This window comes from Magallana gigas, chromosome 6 (assembly GCF_963853765.1).
Source record: "Magallana gigas chromosome 6, xbMagGiga1.1, whole genome shotgun sequence".
Lineage (NCBI taxonomy): Eukaryota > Metazoa > Mollusca > Bivalvia > Ostreida > Ostreidae > Magallana > Magallana gigas.
In genome coordinates, this window is record NC_088858.1 from 46,915,927 (window position 1) to 46,931,816 (window position 15,890).

At 34.3% G+C, this 15,890-nt stretch overlaps 1 protein-coding gene across 2 annotated transcripts in view; it reads left to right on the forward strand.

Moving 5' to 3' along the window:
- The window catches only part of LOC105344416 (uncharacterized), a 57,468-nt gene that overhangs the window by 1,654 nt on the left and 39,924 nt on the right, over positions 1 to 15,890 (forward strand). The window contains exons 6-25 of one of the 2 annotated variants that reach the window (XM_066088998.1): positions 784 to 907; positions 1,144 to 1,254; positions 1,725 to 1,918; positions 3,024 to 3,137; positions 3,584 to 3,726; positions 3,995 to 4,145; positions 6,475 to 6,747; positions 7,159 to 7,347; positions 7,692 to 7,730; positions 8,286 to 8,423; positions 9,397 to 9,497; positions 9,736 to 9,836; positions 10,090 to 10,247; positions 10,614 to 10,800; positions 13,347 to 13,527; positions 13,877 to 13,952; positions 14,154 to 14,356; positions 14,505 to 14,652; positions 15,064 to 15,204; positions 15,408 to 15,447. In XM_066088998.1, coding sequence (XP_065945070.1) covers positions 784 to 907; positions 1,144 to 1,254; positions 1,725 to 1,918; positions 3,024 to 3,137; positions 3,584 to 3,726; positions 3,995 to 4,145; positions 6,475 to 6,747; positions 7,159 to 7,347; positions 7,692 to 7,730; positions 8,286 to 8,423; positions 9,397 to 9,497; positions 9,736 to 9,836; positions 10,090 to 10,247; positions 10,614 to 10,800; positions 13,347 to 13,527; positions 13,877 to 13,952; positions 14,154 to 14,356; positions 14,505 to 14,652; positions 15,064 to 15,204; positions 15,408 to 15,447 — 2,812 coding nt within the window. Of the gene's footprint in view, positions 1 to 783; positions 908 to 1,143; positions 1,255 to 1,724; positions 1,919 to 3,023; positions 3,138 to 3,583; positions 3,727 to 3,994; positions 4,146 to 6,474; positions 6,748 to 7,158; positions 7,348 to 7,691; positions 7,731 to 7,796; positions 7,839 to 8,285; positions 8,424 to 9,396; positions 9,498 to 9,735; positions 9,837 to 10,089; positions 10,248 to 10,613; positions 10,801 to 13,346; positions 13,528 to 13,876; positions 13,953 to 14,153; positions 14,357 to 14,504; positions 14,653 to 15,063; positions 15,205 to 15,407; positions 15,448 to 15,890 lie in introns of both variants that reach the window. The other variant, XM_066088997.1, reaches the window with a different exon arrangement.

The following is a 15,890-nucleotide window of genomic DNA, read 5'->3' on the forward strand; positions in this document are numbered from 1 at the left end:
GTAAAAAAGTATCTCCAACAAGTCTCAAAGAAAGCATGGTATAATCCTAACAACTCTAATAGAAAATTTTCAAGAAGTCGTAAAATTGATCCCAACAAGTCCCAAAAGCAAGAAACTCCAACTAGTCCCATATATAAGTAATCCCAACAAGTCACAAATATTTTTTCCCAACAAGTCTCATTTAAGGATTCCCAGCGAGTCCCATAGAAAGGATTCCCACCAAGGCCCAAGTTCAATAAAGATTAACCTATTAAAGTCCCATGAAAATATTCACAGCAATTTCCATAAAAAGGTATCCCAACAAGTCTTAAATAAAGCAATCTAGATTAGTCGCAATGAAAGAATATTCTTTCAACAAGTCCATTTCTCTCAAGGTATAACCAAAGCACACTATTTTAGAGACCAATTCAACCAAGTCTTCTCATTAAATGCATGTAGATCCCAACACGTTGTAGAAAGCAATTCATCCATTCAAGCCATCTCCGTGAAAATCCCAACTTAGCAATCCAACCATACAAGTGACGAAGAACTTTATCGATGAAAATTATGCATTAAAAATTTACTTACATAGTACTTGATGAAAAAGAATGTTTTGACAGAATAAGTTTATGATTATCCCAGAAAACACATTACACACATAATTGATTATTATACTCCCATGGAATTGGAAACATCACAATTTATACTTTTTGAGAAATCGAGAAAATCAAACACTGTGGAATTAAAATGACTTTCAGTATCTCTAGCATTGGCTTGATTATTAAATGCGTTGCTTTTTCTTAGATTACAATGAAGGGCTGTACAGAAATTACAGAGCGCTCCATCCATTACATCACTGATGGTAGCTTGAACCTACAAGATTGCCAGATGACATCCTCCAAAGTCAGAGCCATTCCGCTCAAAATTGGTATGATGACAGCCTATAGATCTTAGTACTTGTCTCTGAAATTCTTCTAAACATGTTCACTTGGTTTATTCCTTCAACGTCTACTTGACAAAACAAAAAACTCGCGTAAAATAAGGAATTACAGTAATTGTAATAGGCGCTTTTTACCTTACATTTCATGTACCCGTACTTATTTTTAAATGAGATTAGAAAAAAGTTGTTATGAAAGAATCATATTTGATTTATTATATTTCCAGAGAAGTCCTTAGGTCTGTTCAACTTCAAATCATGCCCCCTGATCTCTCCATCGACAGAAATGTACAGCACATCTCCCAACACTTTCATGCAGAAGTTCTCAGGCACACAAAGTAAGTTAGATGTGTAGTCAGGATTTCAATCATTTGACCAATTCAAAATTCAATATCTTCAATGTAAGGAATTTGACACCACATCTGCCAGATAAAAAAGGCACCACATCTAAGAAGATGATCTTTAAAAGATTTAAGATAGGATTAAAGATACTGTGGAATCATTGAAATTCATGGGGGCCAATTTTTATGGATTACTTAAATTTTACAGGTTCGTAGGGATGTAATTTCGTGTATTTCATTACACCTAAAAAGGGAGATATGACTTTATAACCCAAATTTATTAATTCATGGAGGATGAAAATTTGTGGATGAGAGGTACCCACGAAGTCCACTAAAATTGAGCCACCATGAAATATAATGATTCCCAAGTATTAAGTCATAGTCAAGTAACTTGGTTTTTTGAGGTTCAGGTTAAATATTGAGCAGTGGATTGATAAGCAGTGGTAAAGTGTTTTGTTTTATTTAAGTGGACAAAGAGGGGACTGCAATGCTGTATTTGGACAACTACAAAGTGGTCATTTTGAATGAGTCAGGAAAACCCAGCATAGGGGAGAGAATCACGAGCAGTGCGAGTCCAGGGAAGGGCATGAAGACTTGGCTGGAATGGAAACCGAAAGAAGATGTCTCTGTCACTGTCAATCTGATCGAGATTTCGGAGCTGGTAGGTTTCCTTGTTTTACTCAAGTGTGTGTTTCGCAGAGAGTACACAAGAATGGGTAGACATGCTGAAAAGAAGAATTTTTTAAAATAAAAAATGGGATTTTTTTAAAGGATGACATTGAGTTAATTCCTTAATAAAATGGGTGGAGATACATGTAATACTGATGAGAAGATTTTACAAAGCAATAGTTCTGATGTGTGAAAAATAGGGTGAATTTTAGCTCACCTGAGCTAAAAGCTCAAGTGAGCTTTTCTGATCAAAATTTGTCCCTTGTCTATCATCGTTGGCATTGTCATTGTAAACTTTTCACTTTTTCCTTTTTTTCTCCAGAACCACTGGGCAGATTTCAACCAAACGTAGCACAAAGAAAATTTGTTGGTATTCTTCAAAAATCCTCTTCTATTAGGCCAGAAAAGCTCAAATTTGAAAATGATGGTCCCTGGGGGTAGGAAGGGGCGGGGGGGAGGGGGGGGGGAGAATTTTTACATAGGAACATATAGAGAAAATCTTTAAATATGTTCTGGGAAATTTTTCAGTCCAAAAAGCAGTAACTTATGTGAATTTCGGGTTGTGCAGATTAAAGTTTGATCAAACCATGATTCCCTAGAAAAAAGTGGGGCCATAAAGAGTGTGTGTGTGTGTGTGTGTGTGTGTGTGTGTGGGGGGGGGTTATGTAGGAATAGAGAAAAATCTTTTTACAGGTACAACAACAAAAGGGACTTGGTATTTACCATAAGTTTGTGAATAAGATTCGGCAATTTTTAAATTTTTTTGAGCAAGATCTACTGTACTCAGTTGTCAAGATATTTTGATTTTGACACTGTAATGCTAATTTGATCAGAGTTAAGGCTATTGTTGCTCAGGTGAGCGATGTGGCCCCTGGGCCTCTTGTTAAAAAAAAGGCATCGATGCAATATCCATATAAGTTCATTCAAGATAAAGTAGAATCATATGATTCAAAACATATTAAACACAGCAAGAATAAATGTATATAAGTACCCATGGTACAAACCTATTCAGGTAAATCCTTGTTCATGTTGAGTTTTAGCATTAGCCTTATTGTTATTTGCATGTACATGTAACACATGCTCTTTTATTGTTGCAGAGTTTTGAAGGATTAGTGTTAAGCAATGGAGGTGTTGTTATTATCCCATTCTCTGATAAGACACCTTCATACATCCAGAAAATGGCAAACACAATCCTGTCGGTTCTCAGCAAGGTATGGAACAGAAATATCATATGTACCATCATTATTTGAAGCCTCCAATTTCTGTTTATTTCATTAACTTCTTGAGATAAGGCCCATGAACAGCTAGAAAGCTAGCTCTACTGCTAAAGCAGACACTTTATATCTTGGCCGTCTTTTTGTAAGTGTGGTATTTTTCTACGTTCTTGCAACATTTTTAAAATGCTACTTGTTTTTCAAATATTCATATTTTAAATGCACCTTTCTATGGTTTTACCGGTAACTTTTTTTATGGATAATGAATTTGATTGAAATACTCCCGTTGGCAAATATAGAATTCTTGGTAGTTGTTTTTACTTTAAATTATTCTGTAATGAAAGTGATTTAAAGTGTACATGAAACATGTACATCATATTAATGTATATCCACTTACTTACTCTTAAATGCACCCTTGTATTCATGTGTTGATGTTTTTTTAGTATCCTGAAACAGGATTCATGATTTGTAATCCTGAGTACGATTCTTCCTCTGCCTCCCAACACAAATTGAAGGACATCATACACAAGGTCAAGGATGTTTTAACTGATGCCATGGAGAACCTTGTCAAAGAACAGGAAAAAGAGTGAGTAAAAATGACCCTGATTCTCTAACCCCATCTGTTGAGAGAGAGAGAGAGAGAGAGAGAGAGAGAGAGAGAGAGAGAGAGAGAGAGAGAGAGAGAGAGACCCTCCATTCACCCTATCATTGAGACAAAGGGTGATAAGACAAAAGTATAAAGTAGTTTTATCAAACCCACCCATCCCAGATATAGATATTACACTGCTATCGGTCTAGAAAAGTGCAAAAAATGGAGTAGCATTTAATACAAGTTTATCTTTCCTCTTTTATAGAATCAAAGACAAATGGAGACTGAATGAGTTTAGATTTCACGACCAGTTGGTATTCACAGCAGGAAAGAAACTTGTTCATTATCTGAAAAAAATAATAGCTAGGGAACCCAAGTCCAAGGACTCACCGGAACTTCTCGCTTCCCTGATACTGGTCAGTGATTTATGCCAAAACATTTTGCAAATCACAAAATTTTTATCAATTTTTTTTTCATATACCAGTATGTATCTTCAGTCTGTAATTAGGGCCCCGCAAGGATTTGCGGGTGCCCTATAGTAATCACTCTGTCCGTCCGTCCTTCTGTCCGTCCGTCCGTCTGTCACTCTTCCGTCCACAAATTTCCTGTTTTTTTCTAATAACTTTTTTTATGGTTGCCCAATCAAGTTCAAATTTGGTATGGTAGTTCAGTAGGCAGAAATACATATTTTGATGCTAAGTTTGGTTCTCTATGTCTTCTGGTTTGGAGCTGGGGTGGTGGGGTAGATTCCTAACTATGCATAAGAAGAATGGGCAAAGAGAGATAACTGCTGAGAATGAATGGGCAAAGAGAGATAACTGCTGAGAATGTTACCATTGTATACATGGAAGGCTGTGCAATATTTGTCCTTTGGGATTAATTAACCTTCCACAGGAAGAAAATCCTAAGCTTTATCTTTATCTGTCACATTGAGATTAATTACTGCACTGCCTGTGTCTGCAAATGAACTTTGTTTTGAAGTTAAGGTCAATTTTGAATGATGTGTAGTATTGTGTACATTCTTTGAAATATGGATTTGAAATATAATATTCATATTTTTTTTGGTTAAAATACCGTACACAATGATTTATGATAGTTTTATTAAATAGAGGCAAAGCCTAGGTATCATTGCATTGGTATCAATTCTTTGTTTTTTTAACAAATTTTATTTCATCCCATGTTAACCCACTTTATCCCGTGGATATGACTCATTGGATATTTTTTTGATATTCCACAGTTGTGACTTTACAATGGGATTTGCCTAGGCATAATGAAGTAAAAATAATGTAGAGTTTTATAAACGGTGTAAACATTGATTGCGGTGTATAAAATATGGGATAAATAGAATCTCATGATTTGTAGTATAATATGATTTTTATCCAACTTGTATGTTTTATCCCCTCACTAAGGCTCAAGAAAAAAACACTTTAATTGTTGGATGAAAATCATATCCAACTACAAATCACGAGATCCTATATATTCCAGTTCTTTACATCTTCTGTCGGGCATTTATTTTTCATCATTGTTAATATAAAGAGGATGGAATTCAAAGTTTTTTTCACTTCTCTATATTAATTGTCATAGCGGGGCCCTTCCTGACTGGTCAGTTTTCTAGTTGTCTATTAACTTGGCTTTATATATGGCATAGTGTCTTACAGACTGTTTCCTAACCTGTCTTTGATAGGACAAGGAGAAGAACTGTTGCAATGATTTCCTTTAGCCTTTTGTTTTATAGGACAATAAAGAGCAGCATTGTCCAATGACCTCTATTTGGTAGGACAAAGAGGAACAGTGTTTTAGTGATTGTCTATTGATTTCTGTTTTGTTAGACGAAGAGGAGTAGTGTTTCAGTGATCGTTTTTATTGGACAAGAGGGGCAGAGTTATAATGATTGTCTTTTTACCTGTTTTGTAGGACAACGAGGAGCAATGTTTTATCTATTTGTATGTCACTCTTTGTCTATTTACCTCTGTTTTGTAGAAAAGAGGGAAGCAATGTTTCAGTGATTGTCTATGAGCTCTGATCTGTAGGAAAACAGTGAGAAGCAATGTTTCTGTGATTGTCTATGAGCTCTGATCTGTAGGAAAACAGTGAGAAGCAATGTTTCTGTGATTGTCTATTGACCTCTGCTTTGTAGGAGGACAGTGAGGAGCAATGTTTTAGTGATTGTCTTTTGACCTTTGTTTTGTAGGACAGAGGGAAGCAATTTTTTAGTGATTATCTATTGACATCTGCTTTGTAGGAGGACAGTGAGGAACAATGTTTTAGTGATTGTCTATTGACCTCTGTTTTAGGAACAGTGAGAAGCAATGCTTTCATGGTTGTCTATTGACCTCTGTTTTGTAGAACAATGAGGAACAATGTTTTTGTGATTATCTATTTACCTCTGTTTTGTAGGAGGACTGTGAGGAGCAATGTTTTAGTAATTGTGCATTGATCTCTGTTTTGGAGCAGTGAGGAGTAATGTTTTAGTAATTGTGCATTTATCTCTGTTTTGGAACAGTGAGGAGCAATGTTTAAGTGACATTCTATTGATCTCTGTTTTGTAGGAGGACCGTGAGGAGCAATGTTTTAGTGATTGTGTATTGACCTCTGTTTTGTAGAACAATGAGGAGCAATGTTTTAGTAATTGTCTTTCGATGTATGTTTACTGAATGTCTGTTGACCTCTGTTTTGTAGGACAAAGAGAAGCAGTGTTTTAGTAAATTGTTTCTGACGTATGTTTACTGATTGTCTGTTTTGTAGGACAAAGAGGAGCAATGTTTTAGTGCCATCAGTAATGTGATTCAGGCTGTTCAGGACCACTATCCTTGGCATGTGTTTCATTATTTTGCTCCTGTGAAGAAACTCTTTCAAACACCTTTATTGACTAAGCAGAAACAGCTGGACATTTTCAAAGGAAACTTTGGCTACCTGAAGACTCTGATCACAACTTTGGAAACACCAACTCTCTCCAACCTGAACATGAAGGATCCCTACAAAGAAATGATTCAAGTCCTTGGTCTTAGATTTGAGAGGGTGAGTCTGTACAGAGCTTATGTTGTAGTTTCGAAGAATTCAAAATATTATATTGAAAAATTATAAAACCAATTTTAGGAACATATTGATGATAAAATCCTTACTTTTTTTGAATTACTGTAGATTCCTTAATATTTTACACAAATACTTAATTCTGCAATTTAACAGTTTTGCATTGTATCGTGAGAATATGAAATTGCAAATACCAAATTTTTATCATAGTTTAATTTATGAATATCTAGAGTATGAGAAAGATTGTTGTAGACTGGGATTAGAATTTAAGATATTTATTTGTATACAGTACTAATATCAAAGGTATTCCCTGTAACGCCTCATTCACAATGCATTAATTTGGTATCAAATGAAAAAAAATTTGGTCACAATCACATATGATATCATTTTTTTTGTCAGGGAATGAGCGTTTTCTTTCCGGACATTAGTGGGAACCCCTGTATGGCAAGTTTCTCTGAACTTGAATATCTTCTCACCGGGATGATGGAGAACCCCCCAGATAAGAAGGGATTTATCAAGGGATTAGGGATTTCTGTTCCTTGTTACAGAAGGGATGATATAAAAGTGATATTTGGACAGAGTATGAAGGTATCTATGGAAATATCTCAACAAACTGTAATTCAGATTAACACATCAATGTGTCTTGTTAAATTTAATAACAAGAAAATTTTTTTTCTTGATCTGTGTATTTATATAGATTTTATTTGATTGGACATAAGTTCTGAAAAATTATGTCAATGGAAAACCATCTATTTCATTTGCATAGACATTATACTTTATAGCAAAAGCTTTTTTTATTTTAAAGTATATATGCAGCATATTAATATGATTAATGCATATTTTTTATATTGTTTGATCCTTGTTTTCCAAACAACAAGACAGATTTGATCCACAAATCCTGCATGCAAAATTGCTGATATTTTCTTTTTCAGACAAAGGTTACATTTAAAGGAATTCAGCTATCTGAAAGGGTAATTATATTAATACATATATTTTTGGATCAACAATTAAAAGGTAGATCCTTGCTTTTATTGTAGATGAGATCCAGAAAATTAGAAGGTGGAGATCAACTGGAGCAGGTACAATTTTTACTCCTAGTTTAAGTTGCAGGGCATCAATTCTCAAGAGCATGCAAATTTGTGTATTTTACCCCAATGTTGATTTATGTAGTCATGTATGCAGTCATGTTCACTGTAGATCACCAGATTTTTTTTGGGGGGGGGCGCAACATTCATGGATTTTGTTGGTACCAGGTATCACTTACAAAGTAACATTACAATGAATACCTGTATATACTGTTATACAGGTCAACATATTGTTTACGGCTACTTGGATAAAATGTTCAGTAATTGGTTTTCTATACCTCTGCCAAAGCATGGGGTTAGAAAACGTTTTCTATACCCCTGCCAAAGCATGGGGTTAGAAAATTCGCATCTCAGAAGATGAAAATCACAATCCATTATTTATTAAGTGAGATCCTACATTTACTCTATGATAAAAAATTATTCATTGGAATCTATTTGTAGGTGGACTTATTCATTGAAATTCTGGAGAGTGCAGGCTGTCTGCTCAAGTTCCCATGTGACCTGAGGGGCCCAGGATTCGAGGACAGCATAGCTTATGTTCTCTTCACAGACATTCCCTCCCACCCCCCTGTACCTCTGGTATGTAATAAAAAACTCAAAGTCAGAAAAGTTTCTTGTCTTACAAACTGTATTATTCTAGAACTATCCTGAAGTGAAATCATCATAGTTAACTCTCTACTAAAGTGGCTTGATTAATTAAGTCTTTAATACTGTGGTTTCATCAATATTCAAGGGTATCAATTTTCGTGGATAAAGTGAAAATCACAGTTTCAAGGATACGTAAATTCGTGGCTGATGATCCTATCAATACAAAATGTTAGTGGAGACTGCACTTCAATGAACATTAAATTTCATGGACCAACCTTACAACGAAATCCACGAAAATTGATATTCAACGAATATTGATGAAACCACAATGTCTGAGCACCAACACATGAGATGACCCTTTTCTATGGCAAACATGAACTTGTAATGATTTACAGCACATTACAGAATATCTGTACTCTAAACCATCTTTTATTTGCGAGTGAACAAATTTCCCGATGTTCGCGAGAGCCTCATTGTTGTTAATATTTCTCGCCAATAACCAGCCCTTGTCAAATGGTTCTGTCAACCACACAGCTCTGGACTTATTTGTGAAAATTAGTTGTTGCGAGCCAGTTTATTTCCAGTAAACTGCGTAAATATCGTCGCAAATAAAAGTTGGTTTACAGTACCAGTAAAGTTTTCAATAGCTTGTTGGATTGCTCAATAGGGTACTGTAGATTCCAAATTAATCATGAGAAATTAATATTTGTGTAAATTCACGGAAAAATTTACCTTTCAAAATTTAAAATCACCCTTTTGTTTTTCAGACAGGTGTAAACTAAGTAAACCTTAGAAAAAAAAAGGCATTTGCGTTATAATATTTTTGTAATTATATGCAAAACCGAATTGCGGAATTAAGTACTTGCTTAAAATAAGGCATCTACAGTATAGAATTTGGTCTGCCAAGTATCATATTAGGTCTAAATCTAGGTCTTTATAAAGTTTTTTTGCTGTGATTTTACAGGAAAATTACTGGCCTGAGCAGCTGCCAAAGAGACAATTACAGGCTCAGAAGTTTTACCGCTTTGCTGCTTTACCGCCAGACTTCATGAGTACTCTACTTGGGTAGGTTAACATAAAACTCTAAAAAGGGGTTCATACATGTAATTTGATTTAAACTTGAGTTCCATAGCTATTTAAATATTTGAAACACAAGAGTCTTGTCAAATGCCTCTTGAAATAAAAACAAAGATGTAGGAGTGATTGTTTGTGAAAACGAAGTTGTATGGTTAATGAGATATTTTAGAACATAAATTGATCCTTGCATCAGGATTATATAGTTGTTATTTGATGGTTCTTTTAGTGAGTTCTCCAACCTTCTCCAATTTACCCTGCTTTGGAAAGGTGGCTTTCTCTGCCAGCAAGGACCAGTGGTTCACCTCCTAGAGGTCCTGGAAACCCCAGGTATTGAGTTTGTATTAGTCACAAAATCATGGGTCATTGACTAATAGAAAAACATATTCTTAAAATGCTTTCAATTTTTGTTAACATTTTCTTATTTTTGACTTTTTAAAATGAGGGTCAAATGAAAATATAATCTTTTAGCAGAGAGAGTGAGATTGAGAGAGATATGCTAAATATTTGGTTGAAATAAAGGCAACAGCCCTCCAAGACTTAACTGTAAAAATATTCATGATGCTTTATCAACTACAAACAGGTGTGTGCACTATAAGCGTCAGTAGTCGTGCAGTGAATCCACCCTCGGATCACTATGCTGGAAAAAACCCTGAACTGGAGGGCATGCTGTGGAATGGCTTTAAACAAGTGTGCTCCATTTTTGACGCTCACATTCAGAAGTTTAAAATCTATGTTCTGGTAAGGAGGATATCCCTATGATTCATTAAGTGGCTATTAATGGTATTGTTTATGCTTTAGTTAGTACAATATGTAATACAAGAAGGTCAGTTTCCCAGGATTCTCGCTCATTTATAAGATAACCAAGATTAAGAAAAATTGTCAAAGTAATGAATAAAGTTTCACAGTTGCTTTATAGACTTTATTACGAAACAGTGGACTTTTTATCAGTTTAAATACATATCTTCTAAAAATCAAGGATATAAGGCCATAAGTTGTCAAATTCATGCTGATTGAAAATAAAGGAAAAAATAAGCTTTGAAGTTATCCCTGAAATACAACAAAACTTAATTTGAATTTTAAAAGTTTTGCTTACTAAACTTCCAGAGATACTACCCATGTCTTCACTGCTTGCCTGGTGGTAGTAGGTACCAGGCTACAAACCCTGAGAAGGTCTGTCAGTTCTCTGAGATGAAAATCCTGGCCGGTCATGACCGAGGCCTGTCTTGTAAGAAGGCAGAGGATATATCACAGGAAGAGCTGGTTGTGAAGCTCAAGGATTACTTTGGTCCAGGTAAAATAACTGTTTGATCTGCCATGCACTAGTCTATCACCAGTGTTTTGTCATGTTTATCTTCTATCCTTCTGTCATCTGCACACTCTGCAATTGCTCAGTGCTTAGCACATTTTTTAAGAAACTGTTCATGATTTTATCATCAAACTACAAGGAAAGATACATAGGGGTAAGTTGTAATTTTTTACCTTGACCTCCCAAATTACCTTGACTTTCTTTTTTGCACATAGCTTGATTTCAGAAGGAACTATTCAGATTTTTTAAAATCAATTTTCAAAATAAGATAGATATGGATAAGAGCATTTCAACTGAATCATATATTTTTAAGAATGACCTTCCCTATGATTTTTTATTATATACAATAACTTCATTTTTCTAAATTTGCATTTAGCTTGGTTTTTATAACACTATTCAAGATTTTTTTTTTACCTGACATGAAACCAAGATACAACTTAAACATTTTTTTTTTTACCTTTACCTTCCATTTGATCTTAACATTACTATTCATTATGTCTCCCCTTTCAAAGGGGAGACATATTGTTTTTGTCGACTTTCTTATTCTTCTTCTTCTTATTCTTCTTATTCTTCATATTCTTCTTATTCTTCTTCATCCAAATTTGTCCAAGCCGTAACTTAAATACCCTTTGACATTGAGACTTCAAACTTGGAACATAGGTAGATGGTATTAAGAAGGAGTGCACGCCACCAAAATTTTTGACCTTGACCTATTTTCTTTTTCAAGGCCAAGCGTTTTATAAAAAAAATAGAGTTTGGACTATAACACAAGATTCCTTAAACATACAAACTTTTAACTTGTATCATAGATAGATGGTATATAGTCCAGTTGAACCTTACCAAAATTTTTGACCTTGACCTTAAAATTTTATTTCAAGGTCAAATCAGAAAAAACTTCATTGTTCACCTCCTAAATATTCTTTGACAGAAGGACTTCAAACTTTACACAAAGAACAATTATAATACACTGAGGTGTACTATTGATAAACATTTGACCTTGACCTTATTTTACTCAAGGTCAACTTGAGAAAAAATAATTAAGTTTTGTCTGGGTGGTAACTTAGATACCTTTTGACATTAAGACTTCAAACTTGGAACATAGCTAGATGGTATTGAGAAGAAGTGCACGCCATCAAAAATTTTGACCTTGACCTATTATCTTTTTCAAGGTCATGCGTTTTATAAAAAATATAGTCCGGACCATAACACAAGACTCCTTAATCATACAATCTTTTAACTTGTATCATACATAGATGGTATATAGTCCAGTTCAACCTTACCAAATTTTTTTACCTTGACCTAAAAATTTCATTTCAAGGTCAAATTAGAAAAAACTTCATTGTTCACCTCCTAAATATTCTTTGACAGAAGGACTTCAAACTTTACACAAAGAACAATTATAATACACTGAGGTGTACTATTGATAAACATTTGACCTTGACCTTGTTTTACTCAAGGTCAACTTGAGAAAAAATAATTAAATTTTGTCTGGGTGGTAACTTATATACCTTTTGACATTAAGACTTCAAACTTGGAACATAGCTAGATGGTATTGAGAAGAAGTGCACGCCATCAAAATTTTTGACCTTGACCTATTATCTTCTTCAAGGTCAAGCGTTTTATAAAAAATATAGTCCGGACCATAACACAAGACTCCTTAATCATACAATCTTTTAACTTGTATCATACATAGATGGTATATAGTCCAGTTCAACCTTACCAAAATTTTTTACCTTGACCTAAAAATTTCATTTCAAGGTCAAATTAGAAAAAACTTCATTGTTCACCTCCTAAATATTCTTTGACAGAAGGACTTCAAACTTTACACAAAGAACAATTATAATACACTGAGGTGTACTATTGATAAACATTTGACCTTGACCTTGTTTTACTCAAGGTCAAATTAAGAAAAAATAATTAAATTTTGTCTGGGTGGTAACTTGGATACCTTTTGACATTAAGGCTTCAAACTTGGAACATAGGTAGATGGTATTGAGAAGGAGTGCACGCCTCCATAATTTTTGACCTTGACCAATCTTGTGTCTCAAGTTAATTCATTTTCTAAACTGTATCATATATGGATGATATCTAACATATAGCTGACTTCATTCTTTTTCACTTATTAAATTTGCCCCATATTACAATCCTTGGGGAGAAGGGGAGACATGTGTTTTTTTGTATAAAAAAAACAATACCCACTAGTTTTTTTTTACATTTACCTTATTTTGCTAAAAAAGCCATTTTCTCAGGTAATTCTGTTGACCTTCATTAAATGATATGAATTAATTGTAAAAAAAAAAAAGAATACTTCTTTTAATTGTCATCTTATCTAATTGCTAACTTATACCTGTGTGAAGATGCATGTAATTTATGATTGTAAAATAAATGTACCATTATCGGGCATTCATGTCCGATGGATATGTTTCTAGATAGTTGCAATGATGATTTCTGAAATTTAGTTTTGATGTTGATGTCCTCTTCTGATTTAGTATTAGGCGATTTTAAGACAGTTTACCATTGGAATGTTTCAGATTTTCAAAGAAAAGATCAAAGATGTTTACCAAACCACAGCTGTTTTGATGCAGAATACGAGAAAATGATTGAGGACACAGTAAGCAGACAGTCCAACCAGACTCGATGTTATATGTGTGGAAACTGTGCCAGGGAAAGTCACAAGTGCTGGGCTAATGTGGAAGATGGACTGACAATTCGGTACTTTAGACATATTACTGATACATGTTAAAACTCAGAAACCTAAAAAAAAATTTAATTCAATTTTCTTGAATTTACTTTGTCAATTTATTTGTATTTAACAAACCTTTTTTTACCAAATCTGTGTGTATTTTATTTTATTTATTTCCAGCTTACCTTCATGTTCAGTAGTTTTGCAAAAAACAAAAACAAATGAAAAACAATTAAGGGATTTATTTCGTTGATATTTTGAATTTTTATGCAAACATTATCTGACTTTTGAAATGTAAACTACCCAATGTGTAAATCCTGTTGTTGAAAGACATGCTTTATATTTTACCATACTAGTGAAATTTTGTTTATTCTTTAGACATTGTGGATGTCTCCTGCCTTGCTTTTTGTGCAAATATTGTGGAATCTGCAGGTTCTGTGTTCAGAAGTTGGCAGTAAGTATCAATTAAGGAATAAGGACATTTTTCTTGCAGAGAGAGAGAGAGAGAGAGAGAGAGAGAGAGAGAGAGAGATTTTATCGATGTATGTACATGTCAGTGTGTATTCTCTTTGACTTGGAGATAGAGAGAAAGAGAGAGAGAGGAGAGAAATATATATCTGTATTTATGTACAAATGTATTCTTTTTGCCTTACAGAAAGCCCACTCCATGATTCACCCCCAGTTTCAATGTGAGAGTTTAATGTCCTCAGCTTATGATTCAGATCTGTCACAAAATGGCAATTTCATATTTATGTCATCTAGTAGTGAGTACAGATTTGCCCAGCCAATGACAGTGGAGTACTTCACCCATCTACGAGCTTGTCTACACCGAGGACATTTTCACCTGAAGTTAACCTCGTAAGTAACTTGAGGGTGAAAAATTGCAGACAACAAATCACAGCCTCATTAAAAAAAAATTAATTACGCTGCCGAAAATTTTTATTTTTGGTAATATTAATGAAAATTCTCCTCTTATTCTGAATGTTACACTTCATTAACTTTCCAGGTCATCACATGAAATATTGGTCAACTGTGTGGAAAAAACCATCAAGGTTGTGACCAAAACATTTATGAAGGAAAAGGAGGAAGTTTTGATTGTTTTGACTCCATACACAAATGGCGACATCTTTGACATCTGGTTTGATTTTGACAAGGTATGGTGTATAGAAATCAGCTTTTATTTTTGTGGTGGATATAAGATCCAAAAGAAGTCATACATTTGTACTGATTGGTTTACATTGTTTTGCATATTCATATTTCTGATTCCTAATTAAACATGAGGAAAAAACATCTAATATGTAAAAACGCAAGAATCCTTCATAATAGATTTTAGGATGTTGCTATTATAAGTCCCCTACCAGTTTCACTGGAAGGGACTATAGCTTTCTTATGCATCTGTCAGGCAGTCTGTCTGTCCATCTGCCATTCCCACTTCAGCTCTCTACACTTTTTTCTTGGCATAATAAAATACTTGCATAATAAAAAGAATCTACAGTATGTCTATATATTCTAAGCTTTGTTCAATACTACGATACTTATAGTTCAGTTGTATCTTTTCCTTTCAGAATGACATGAGCACACAGTTTTTGAGAATTCAGCAAAACCAGAAAACAGTGTTGGCTCTGACTATTCCAGACAAATACATGTCAGTGACCATTCTTTGTAAACGACCAGGAAGTGTCACTTCATCTTCCAATCATTTGATAGTAAGTCTATATATTGTTAAATAATGAGTAAAATAGTTAAACATAAATGTCTTGTAATCTTATGCAAGATTAATAGTCAGACGAGTACAGTAATTCAGAGTTCAAACATCTAAAAATACCCATGGAGTTAAAAAATATATGAACATTTGGTAAAATCTCTGAAATGTACAAAACAATAACCTGTTTATTACTCTGTTTTACAGAAAATGCCAAAAATATCTACAACAGCTCATGGATTCACTGGTAAGATGGTTGGCTTTGTTGTTTTCTCTTGAGTCTGTGGGTGTCTCAGTCTTGTAAAGGCCTTGAGTAAAATTTGAAAAAATTTGTGACAATGCCCCTTTTTTATTTGTTTATCCTTATTAGCTCACCTGAGCAGAAGTGTGTCAACTGTCGACCTGTCCCCTTTATTCGATTATTAATCATATATCTGTATAGAAGAAGTATTTTATCCTTATATTGGAGAGTGTCAACTGTCAAAGGTCAACCTGTCCCCTGGTCAACAGTATACAATTACCGTATTTAATGCTTGAGCAGTCGATAGACCCGAATATTTTTCCCGAGGTGCAGGGAACAGCTCAGTATAATCTATTGCCCGAAGCCAACGGCCAAGGGCAATAGATCATACTGAGCTATTCCCTGCACCAAGGGAACAAAATTTGGGTCTATTGACCGTTCAAGCATTA